The 12,051-nt window shown below is 40.1% G+C and overlaps 2 protein-coding genes across 2 annotated transcripts; one reads left to right on the forward strand and one right to left on the reverse strand.

The window, feature by feature from the left end:
- Positions 1-628: 628 nt before the first annotated feature.
- Positions 629-2,115, reverse strand: LOC308329380 (cocaine- and amphetamine-regulated transcript protein; the record flags this gene model as incomplete). The annotated part of the gene is made up of 3 exons (XM_080783648.1): positions 629-736; positions 1,799-1,879; positions 1,981-2,115. 3 exons carry the CDS (start codon positions 2,113-2,115, stop codon positions 629-631), a joined length of 324 nt encoding a protein of 107 aa, XP_080639774.1.
- A 1,934-nt stretch (positions 2,116-4,049) lies between these two features.
- yju2 (YJU2 splicing factor homolog) lies at positions 4,050-11,685 on the forward strand. The gene is made up of 8 exons (XM_080784910.1): positions 4,050-4,189; positions 4,456-4,556; positions 6,013-6,157; positions 6,645-6,779; positions 7,916-8,097; positions 9,130-9,280; positions 9,528-9,699; positions 10,775-11,685. Exons 1-8 carry the CDS (start codon positions 4,166-4,168, stop codon positions 10,882-10,884), a joined length of 1,020 nt encoding a protein of 339 aa, XP_080641036.1. The 5' UTR covers positions 4,050-4,165; the 3' UTR covers positions 10,885-11,685.
- The last annotated feature ends 366 nt before the right edge of the window (positions 11,686-12,051 follow it).

A 12,051-nucleotide genomic window follows, 5' to 3' on the forward strand; every position in this document is an offset into this window, starting at 1 on the left:
GGAACTGTGCCGTTGTGGCGAAAGGCTTGTGGAACTGTTGAACTATTGATATACAGTTAATATAGCCTATAGAATAAATAGCTTGCACTGCCTTGCAGTAACTATGTTATATTGTCAGCAAAGACGCCTGGTTAATAAGGGTATATAGGACACCTTGCAACAGGTCTAAATTTATCAATGGAAGAGTATAAGCTATAGTCCCCATCAACCACTGCCATATGCCACCTGATACCATACCACAAAATGTTTAACCAATCTGTATGTTCATTTTATAGGCCTAGTTCCAGATTGCAGCAGTATAATGTCTGCAATGTGGATGCTATAAAATGTTGGAATCAAATATTCATATGGTTCATAATAAGGCTGTCTTTCCCCTTTGTGCATCATCACACATGCACGTACACGTGCGTGCATGTGCATAATACTGCACTAAAGCTGTAGGCCTACCTACATAATGTAAAAACAAATCCGCACACATTTAGAAAAAACAATGCGTCATTTATTCATATAGCATATTGCACATTTCACTCTTTTATTATTGTCAAAAAAAGAACAAGAAAAAAGGGAAATCAGCACGAGAAGACAATTAAGCAAATCTTGATGCACACATTTATGTCCCGCCTTGCTCTCACAAACATTTGAGAACATAGAAGTTGCAGGCCGTGCCGCGCGGGCATCCGCACAGTGTGCCAATGCGCGATCCTTTACGCACGGCGCACTGCTCTCCGGCGTCACACTGAAATGATCAATACAAATTGAATTAGTAACACAGCGCCAGTGGCGGAAAGTAGTGGCCTACACGTATAGGCGACTCAGGTATAGGCGTAAGCCTACTGTATGGGCTACTATACACCTTCGAGTTTTTTTTTTTTTTTTTTTACTTTACTGGAGTATTTAATTTTCATGCAATATGCCTATACTTACTCCACTGCATCTCAGAGGCAAATAATGTACTTTTACTAAAACATCCTAAAAGTTGCAAATAATTATTATTTGCAAATATTATACTTACTATAAATTTGCAGATTTTGGGTATATTATTGCAGTAACCAGTTCAGCACTTTTTTTTAAAGTGTGAAATGCAGGGACATTCTGCAAAATGTCTAGGCTACTATTACTTTTGGTATAGCCTATATTTTGATGCCAATCTAATTTTACTCACGTAGCCTACATTTTGAACATTGAATTTTAACACTTTGTATAGGGTATTGGTACTTTTTAAGTAAAACAATTTAGTAGGCTATAGCCTACTTTTTCCATGCATCACTACACAGCGCCTCGCATCCACGTAGTCAACAAATATTAAGAACATGCTTTGTGCCTTTGTGTGTCAATAACGCTGGAGCCTGGAACCAAAAACAAAGGGGATAACCGTTTGTATACCGTTTGTATATCAAAAGTATAGGACTGCAAAAAGGCAAGAATAGAATGGGCTTACCATAACCGTAAGACACCAAACATTACATCCACGCTATCAAATAGTCTCTGTTGTTGTTTTTTGTTTGTTTAGTTGGTTGTTTGACTGTTTTTTACGCCTATAAAAGGCATATAGGCTATACTTCGTTTTTATAAGGCTCCAAATGCATTGTCTTTAGCAATCATGCCTGAAATGTACTCTGAAATAAGTATACCTCGGTTTGTAGGAAACGTAATTTAATGCGATTCTGAACGAACATTCTGCATGCTAAACACAATAGCCTATTCATGAAATATGGGGATGATATTATTTTCAGTAGGCTATAATATTTCATTTGATTTTCATAAATAGGAAGAAGCATGTTCAGGAAAGTCCTCTCACCGAAGGAAGCCAGCCTAACTTTTTCTCTGATGGCATCTCTTTGCTCCTCAGCTTCTGCAGAACTTCTTGTAAAGCTTCAATCTGCATAGAAAAATACAAAAGAGAAATTTGTAGTGTATACAACCTTCCTTTATGCAGTTGCACCATTCTGTTTTGAGACTTCTCTCTCCTCTAAAACTTACTAGATCTTTCTCCTCTTGACTTTTCATCGGGTAACCATCCAAGGATCGAGTCTCGAAGGATGAATCTTCTCCATGAACGACCCACAAATACGCACAACAGGTGGCAGCAAGAAGAAGCGCCCTGGCGCTGACCATGGTGCTGAATTCAGAGTTTCGGGAAGCGAGTGAAGAGCAGAAGGTTGGAAGCGTCCGTAACATTTTGGAAGAACTCTTCCACTTTATAGGCGCTGCATGTTGACATGACATCACAGAACTCCTGAAATATTCATGGGAAGTTTGACACGAGTGACTCTCAACACCTTTGATCTAAACGAAACGTGTTGACCCAACCTAATGAAATGAAGATTGCAAGTGGATTTAAGTGTCACGAACAAGAATTATTGTTGATTCAAGCCAGCAAGCATTTTTCCCCAGTTTAAAGTATGATCTGAATTTCAAACACGACAAAAGACGAGCCCTCGATATATGTTTCATCAATAGCTGCGCTGTGCAGACCCACAGGAAGTTCCGAAGATGTGAAATATGTGAAAGCACGTCCAAGTTTAAGGCAGCACTGCACAGTTATAGATCTTGTGAATAGAAATGTTCAAATTGTTTTTAAATATAAATTTAAGGCACCCAAAGTGTTTTGTCAATCTGGTCTGCCGACTATTTTTTATCGATTCTGACATTTTCAGAATCGATAAAATATACGAGAGTTTAAATCTTAAACTATAGTCTGTCGTCTGTGTGTGTGCATAACCATGCATATGCAGTGATGGAAGAAGTACTCACAATTGTCACAAGTAAAAGACTGGTAAGACTGGTATTAAAAGACGTATTTGCATAATAATAGAGCCTACTGAAAGTACAAAAAGTTAAATGACTCAATTATGTTTCACAAGTTTTTAAAATGTATGAAAATCTTTTGAAAATACCCGATTTACAAGCTCACAACAACCCGTACAGCAAAGCCATGATTGTGAGCTTTAGATCGGCTATTTTCAAATAGCCAAAGATTGGGCTGAAGTGGTTAATGTATGTTAGGCTACTTTCCACTGTGTGCACATATCTGTCACCTTAGTTCAATAAATCAGACCCCTAGTTAACCCGCACACTGACACCAATCTCTAATCACGAGCCAATTTCCTCCTGTATAAATAACCCCAAATGCCCCCATGGGCAGGGTGCGTGACTGCATCATGTGTGTGTGCAGTGTGTGTGTGTGTGTGTGTGTGTGTGTGTGTGTGTGTGTGTGTGTGTGTGTGTGTGTGCGTGCGTGCGTGTGTGACTGTGTGTGTGTGTGTGTGTGTGTGTGTGTGTGTGTGTGTGTGTGTGTGTGTGTGTGTGTGTGTGTGTGTGTGTGTGTGTGTGTGTGTGTGTCTGTGTGTGTGTGTGTGTAATTACAGGTTGTTGAAAACTATATGATCTCATTATAGTGCAGATAGATATGGTGCTGAAAGGTAGGCCTATATATGCCTATAGGCCTACACACAGTATAGGCCTATAGCATGAATTTATATAGATTAGGAACTAGCATAATGTTAGTTTCGTTTATTTCCATTCTGAATAAAATGCAAAACCATCACATCATGATACACATATGATATTTTACATTTTACATTTTGTATGCTTTTTTGTAGTATGTTTTTTGGCCTACATTTACATGTCAAACAGCAAACACGCATGGTGCAGAATCAACTGTCACGTCGCAGCTTTACAGCTGTAACACAGTGTATGTGTAAAATTCAAATAAAAATACAACACATTGACATTATACATCTTTATATAGTAGCCTATGACTCTGCGGTGTGAGGGAAAAAGGAAAACAGTGCCTGTCGACCGCATTAGTCGTCACATAATAAGTATGACATTGGTCTAATCCACTTTTCTTATTGTAGACTTGGATCGGGATGGATTGCTTTGATTTCTGAATTTAGTGAAGTGGCCTGTTCATGTCCACGTGTTCCACAGCCTGCATGGTGATGCGTTGTTAGTTCCTGTAGAGGGCAGTATCGAACTCTAGACGCTTTAACTTGACGGAACTTACGGAAGTTAAAGAAGCGACAACCGGAGGTTCACTCCATGTTCACTCACTCACTGTGAGAGGCTTTGTTTATTTATGTGTGCTGGTGGTCTTTGCTGCTGATAACTTTGATACGTGTTCATTTCCCTCGATAGGTTTGGTTTTCTACCCTGATCAACAATGTCTGAAAGAAAAGTCTTGAATGTGAGTAACGCATTCGACATGTTAATTAACAATAGAACAAGGGTTTATCCGCAGCAGCTTGTTAGCTAAACGTTATCACCGCGCATAACGTCCCAGAAACAGATTCGGTTGCAAAGGTTCAGCTTTCTCAAAACCAATTAATCGGCATTGCATGACATCACATATCGCTCTTGACGTTGCTAAGCAAAATATAGAATAGATTTAAAAGTAGCAACATTATGTAGTTTAGATTTGAGTAATTCATAACAGTGTTTTGTCCTCCACAGAAATACTACCCACCAGATTTTGATCCAGCCAAAATCCCAAAGCTGAAACTTCCCAAAGACCGTCAATATGTGGTCAGATTGATGGCTCCGTTCAATATGAGGTATATCCAGTTAATGTTGTCATTTATTTTGTCAAGTATTGTGTCTCGTGTTGAGTGGTGCTCTGTTTGTGTTTGTGTGTCAATGGATTAAATTAATTTCGCTCCTACGCCACTATTCCACATACTGTGAAAAAAAAAGAATATCAATCAATCGGTCGTGAGTCGTGAGAAATACATTCTCTTGTTCTCTAGAACAGTGTTTCCCAACCTTTTTTGTCCCAGGGCACACTTTTCATAGACTAAAAATCTCGGGGCACACATAGATATACGGTGTGTGTTAGCCCTACAAGCAGAACCCAATGGTACTGAAGTTTCTGACATTTTTGAGACTCAGACCATGGGGTCCTATTCCACCTCCACCCTGCCACCGGGTACGCACACATAAATAAACGTAAACACCTTTGGATACGTCCTTCTGTGCTCTTTCCTCTTTGAGGACTTTTTTCGTTTGAGGGCTTCTGAATGTGTGAACTTTAAGTACCTATAAATACCACTGCGAATATCTCCTGTGGCGCGGAAGCCGTTAAGTATTTTTAATTTGTTTGACCGATTTGGTCGCTTTGATTCTTCTCTTCCTTCCTTGTTTATTGACACCTCATTGTACCGCCTATCTGGCTAGCTAGTGGCGCTATAGCTATGACAGAGCAGATCAGAGGCAGGAACGTAGCCGGCACAAGCCAACCGCACATCGGGAGGCGGTACAATAAACGGTAAATAAACAAGAAGAATCACAGCACACACATGTTCAATTTCTGCGATTTGGTAGCTTAATTCCAGACCTTTTTCAGAAGTCTTTGTGGTACTGCGTATCAAGAGACTTGCCTGCTTCGCTGTGTCTTTCTCCTTTTTTCTTTCAAACTCACGAGAAAAAAAATTGTCCTTTAGTTTGTAGCGAGTTCAACATGAGTGGTATCAAGGTGACGCTTCAGCTTACTGGGAACCATGGTGCTGTTTGCACGCTTGAATCCACAAACGATGTACAGCGGAATCGGGTTAGTTGTATCCCCGTAAACGTGAAGCCAAACTTCATGTATTCATCACGGTAAAGTCTGGCAGTGGCTTTCTTTGTAGGCGTTGCGTTAGTAGTAGTCGCCGTTGTTGTTGTTCCCCCCGGCGGCAAGGGGCCGCTGGCTGTGCCGTCGTCAGATGGAGGTGACCCGGCTGCGCTGTGTGTGCTGCTGTCGGGTTCTGGTGGTGTCTTTCTGGAGGGAGCGAAATGTAGCGTCTTCTGGATGCATCTCTTTTTGGCTGCTGGTTCCATCTTGTAGTAGCTGTACAATGTGAGTGCCAAGCAAGTCTGTGCCCCATTTATACAGTGAAGTTGCCAGGCGAGTACAGGTGATGGCCCCATGTACACAAATACATACATTAGCATTAACATTCCTATGGTCGCTAGAGTCTAGAAGAGAGTTCTCACATTTTCAACTAACCTTAATGCTTCTCTGACTGGCTGCAGGTGTAAAACATGCGGAGAGTACATCTACAAGGGGAAGAAATTCAATGCCCGTAAGGAGACTGTTCAAAATGAGCTGTACATGGGTCTGCCCATCTTTCGCTTCTACATCAAGTGTACTCGTTGTCTGGCTGAAATTACCTTCAAGGTGAGGGTTTCAATTAACCTTTTTTAAAATAACATTTCACAATAGATAGAGACACAGTATAATAACTAATACACTTTATTTATAAAGCGCTTTCCAATACAGTATACATTTGTGGAAATAGTTTAGTAGTCTCTTTCCATATTTCCAACAAGTGTTTGTTTTGTTGCCTGTAAACTATGTAAGTAATAAGTAAGTGACTTTAAGTACCTTAGCGTGCTATACATTTGTTGTAATGTTGTTATTACTGTATGTAACTGTATTTTAAAAGAAAAGGAAGTAGTACTGTGACTGATATAAAATGGTCCACCAAAAAAAGGCTCTAAGGGTTAAACACTTCAACCCCAGCATTCCTGTTCTGGAGGGAACATTCGCCAAAAATAGCTGAGCTTGTATATTGTCTATTTTTGGCGAAGAGATTTGGTTAAATGGTAAAAAGCGGTATAAGTCAGGTCTGTTTTAATACGAATTGTTTGTCCCCCTTTTATAGACTGATCCAGAAAACACAGACTATGCCATGGAGCATGGTGCCACAAGGAACTTCCAGGCTGAAAAACTGCTTGAGGAAGAGGTGAAGAGAATTACAACGGAGAGAGAAGAGGAGGAACTGAACAACCCCATGAAGGTTGGTGTAACGACAGTTTGTCATGTTTGCTGTCATTCCAAATATCAATTCATGTCCATAATGCCTTTATGCAGGGCTTAAAAGTGAGGACTTCATATGGGCCATTTATGAGATCAGTGCGGATCGGCAAAATAAATAAATAAGGGGAGTGAGGGGTGTATGTAGCCATGGCCACGGTGTGAATGACATGAAGTCATCAAAACGCAGCATATACTTGTTACTAGTCAAGTGATCTCCAAACTACCAAGCATCCATTCACACTCAAATACTTTTTACATTGATCAGCTGCTCAGAATGCACCACTCGCCTGGATGTAACCTGACACGGCAACACAGAAAGGGTTGGCCTCGGCTATAGGTCTACTTTGTTGGGTGCCGGTGTCGTGCGCAGATCTGCAGCTCACAGCGTTTCACGAATGCTATGAGCTTGTATATCTGCTATTTACTGCACGCTACACCAGTTTGCAACTAATCGTCTGTTGTGCTCGATTCGATTTCCCCCTGCCATTCCGACTTAAAAGTAGCACAGATTTCATTTACCACAAAGTTCTGGAAGTTTCTCCATATGGATCATGGCAGCATCCAAAAGATGAAATCACAGGAATAATGGAAGTCACTGGAGTTCTAAATGAAGCTCCAGTGACTTCCATTGTGGAAAGACGCTTCTAAAAATGCGTGAAAACAAAGTTTGAAACGCTGAGGAAGTCCTGCGTGCCGAAACGTGGACGTTTCTCTAGGTGGATATTCCCTTTTTGCGCGCCTTCACCTAACATAATGCTTTTGTTGTTCTCACAAAAATATAACACAATGAAGACAAGAAGCATAATGAAAGGCGCAAGAAGCATCACTTTAAGTTTAAAAGCATTGATGCAATTGTAGAGGATTCCAGATTAGCCTGAATGAATGTAAGAGGATCACTCAGCAGGTTGTTATTCAAACATACAGTAATTCATTCAGATTCTTAATTTAAGTAACTCTAAAGATGCATTTTAAAGAAGGAAAAATAATAATCTCCCACGATCATTATATCATTCAACATAAAAGGAAGAATAACCTCAATGGGTATGAAGAACAGGGTCCAATGGTGGCACCCCAAGGAGGATTTGATGCTATTTGTGAATGTGATCCTTTAACCAGGTGTTAGAGAACCGGACTCGGGATTCTAAGATGGAGATGGAGGTTCTGGAGAACCTTCAGGAGCTGAAGGAGTTAAACCAGAGACAGGCTACGGTGGACTTCGAGGGAATGATTGACAAGTACAGAATGATAGAGGAGAGAGAGATTCAACGGCAACAAGAAGAGGATGAGAGAGAGACAAAGTTAGTTGAACATCTGATATACATATTCAGGCCACCAATGGAACTCCCGCTCCAAACAATTCACTCCTCAGCTCCAATTCTCCCTGGATTCCAAGCGCAGTGGAGCTTGAAGATCTGCTTCCTCAGTTAGTGAATTATATAGTTTGTTTAGGTAGTTTGCTCTAACTTGAGCTACTTCAAGGATAAAATAAAACACTGGGTAAAGAATGTTGAGTAGAGTGCTGGACAACTGTCATGAAGAGCTACTGCCAGCATACAAACAAACTTCTTCCACACTGATTCTCACACACACACACACACACACACACACACCTGTGGCAATTTCAGTGGTGAGCAGTAGGGAAAAAATCGATTCAAATTAGAATCGCGATTCCATTATGAACGATTCAAAAATCGATTCATAATTTCCAAAAATCGACAATTTACATTTCATATCACAATTACATTGTGATATGAAATGTAAGCTCATCCTAATCACAGTAAACCTCACGTCTTCAGTCATTTTCAAGTTACTGTAGTCACTTCAGTTCATGACTGGAGTAGATTGTGATGAAATCGAGAATCATTTTGGATATAAAATCGTTTTGAATCTGGAAAAAAAGTCTTTTGAATCGAATCGTGACCCCAAGAATCGGAAACGAATCGTGGGACACCCAAATATTCATAGCCATAGTGAGCAGGGAGATTGCCAGGTGTCAATCATCGTTGGGAGGTGGTTGACAATGCACCTAAAGTTATTTGAAGCAGAGGGCACTGGATTGGGCGCCAGATGCGCCTCCATATTTATTTCAGTTCAGACATTGTTTCAACTTTCAATCTCCATCACGAGTGAGAGACAAATATACAATTTAGAGTGTAACTTTAACTGTCAAATTCATCTAATAATATAAGTTGTTCATTAGACTATTTTATAGAATTAAACCTGGAATGACCAGCAAGCCATTGGTTTCAATATGATATACTTGCACAGACATGCAATGTACCCCTTTTGAGCCAGCTGATCTAATCATTAAAAACACATGTTTCTTACAGAGAGATGTTGGATCGGGCTCTAGTGAAGAGACTGAGGGATTCAGACTCTGATTCAGACCTGGATGAAAAGAGTAATGATATACAACCAAACGGATCCAGTACGGACAGACCTACAGACGTTCTCACCACTGACAAAACTACAGACGCACAGGTATAAATGGCCCCTGATACTGCACAAAGTTGTGTATGTACTCTCATTCAGTTCTATCATGGCACATAGGTGTGGTTGTTTACCTCATAGAACAGGTGATGACTGCCAGAATTTGAGTGGCCACAACGTTAATTGCCCTTATGCTGTACCCATGAGCTGCTATTTTTTGTATCAATACTAGGACTAGGACAATCTAGGACTGCAGCTATGTAAATAATAATGTCTATGTCTTGTTGTTTATATACAGAGCTCTGTGGCCGTAGGAGTAAAAAGGCTCAAGGTAGAGAGTTGGGAGAAGAGTGTGGGCACACTAAGAGGTGGAGGAGGCCTTGGATCTCTGGTGGTGAAGAAGAAACCAACAGCAGCAGTCAGTAAACCTGGTTCAATGGCGCCCCCTGCTGCCCCCAGTTCAAACACAGGTGACATATAAGGCCATATCGCTGCCTTACCCCTAACTTTTACGACTAGAATTTCAGGACGCTATGCAGCCCTCAATTCTAGAGTTCAGGCCACTATGCGGCCCACACATCGTACTGCCGATCCTACCAAGAGATCTCTGTATCTGTCAGTCCTTGTCCCTTTTATAGCCATATATGGAAATTGTTGATTGTCATTAGTATATGCCCATATATTGGTTATACGCTTGTACGGTTAAACAACACATATAATTGGGAACAGTTTCCAATTATATGGGCCATATGTTTAGTGATGTCAAACATACGGGCCGGAACCAGCCCACAGCAGTTTATTGGCTTTTCGTAAATAAAAATAGAATTTCTCATAGCAAGTGGCTTCTAGGCTACAAGTATAATACAAATAATGAAAGTCAATAATGTAAGTAGCTATTCTTAATGATAAATATATTTTGTGATATACTGTAGTGTAGCTGTAGCAGTGACTGGGACAACATGAAGAAAAACGATGCCAAGTGACATCTGTGTACGTAAACATGCGTGAGAATACTTGCAGTCCCGACTGGTTGCACTGCTCCGGCCCAGTCACATTTCGTCCAAAATTAGTTTGACATCCCTGCACAGTATATGGTTATGGTCATAGTGATATGAGCGTGACAGTCTGCCAGTCCTCCTGTAAGCCAATTATTATAATATAAGATAAAGATTTTGAAACTCATTAAGAAAAGAAAGAAAAAAAGTTAAAGCTTGCAGAACTACAAGCTCACGATCATATCGCTGTAGATCGGCTATTTTAAACTATTTTTAAATGTTTTTCAAATAGTTTTAAAAGTTTGCATAAGTGGGTAAGGTGGCACGCAAGATGGGTCCCTGGCCCCTGAGTATCTACACAGTGTGTTCTTGTCACTTCATAAGTGCTAGTTTAATTTGCTTGGGGATTCACAGAATATATTTCTTAAGCTAATGTTTAATATCTAATGGGAATTTACTTTTTTTATTTTCTTTGTCTGTCATTGTTTCAATTCTCTTATGGCCATTAAAGCAGATTTGTTTTTTTGTCTTTTGTCATTTTATCTTACAGGTTCTAAAGTGGTGACAGCTGGTGCTACTCAACCAGTCAACGTTCAGAATGGGTCATCTCTCAGCCTCTTGGGTGCATATTCAGACAGCGATAGCAATGACAGTGATTAAGATATAAAGGATGGATTGAGACAATGGGCTATAAAGTTTGTCTTGTCATGAGGTAGATTAAAAAAAAGAAAGAATATATATATATACACATCTCTGATAAATCTGAGCAGCTCTCTCAAATAGTCAAATGGCAGAGAGCTGCACACAGAACCAATCTATGTTCTGCCAGTGTCGTTGAGCAAGACAGTAAAGTAAACTGCTGTTTACTGTAAACTGTTCATTGTCATTGGGTGTCAATTAAATGTGGTGCATACTGCATAGCTTTAGTCCGATCTCCCAATAATCCGTCATTACTAACCCTAAGCCATGGGTGACTCTTAACTGGCCATTTGTCAGACTAACGTGATGTCGGACTAACGCATGCCCCCCAATTAAATGTCTAATATGTAAATGGTGTGATGTAAACTTCTTGACCTGTAGTTGAACCTGTAAAGGCCTATTCATAGTCTGGATTTTCGGTGGTGAGGTGACCAACGCTCCGGTGGTGAGCTGACCACCGGAGCTGAAATAACGTTGAGCGGTGGTGAGTAAAAACAGAGAAGGGCTGGAGCGGTGGTTTGTTCTTCACCGCGGCTCGTGACATGTTGTAGTTCAGTGGTCACCTAACCACCGAAAATCCAAAATGTATGAGCCTTTAGAAGAAAAATAAAATTGGCTTTTGCTTCCTTAACTATTCTTCTTCTTCAATTAAAATTGTATTTTACTCATTCTTTGTCTGCCTTGAACTGTTTTTTCCCCTTTTTTCTATATAAAGCTTTTTAGTGTATGTTTTCGTCCTACACAAATATTAAATTCCCATTGAGCTAATCGGCTTAGTGTCTATTTTGTCCTACAACACAAACATTAAATTCCCATTGACAATGAATGGATCATTTTACGTCAGTGTCTGAGCAAATTGACATGTAATGTCGTAATGATGTACAATGATAAGCGCCCCTCACTTCCCATAGGTGTGATTACGTGCAATAAAAAAGAGGTCCTTCGCATATTGCTTGGTAGGAAAGTTCTGTACATAAAGGGACACTTTTTAAATGGTCTATATATTCTCAATATTGAATGTGCTATAATATTGCTGGAAAGCCTGGTGACGCCAGGTTATATTAGTACAATCTTTATTATAAATATTAACAGGCTATTGCTGGCCGACTATGTCACTCCCCTTTAAAT

This window comes from Protomyctophum bolini, assembly GCF_963924005.1.
Source record: "Protomyctophum bolini genome assembly, chromosome: 15".
NCBI lineage: Eukaryota > Metazoa > Chordata > Actinopteri > Myctophiformes > Myctophidae > Protomyctophum > Protomyctophum bolini.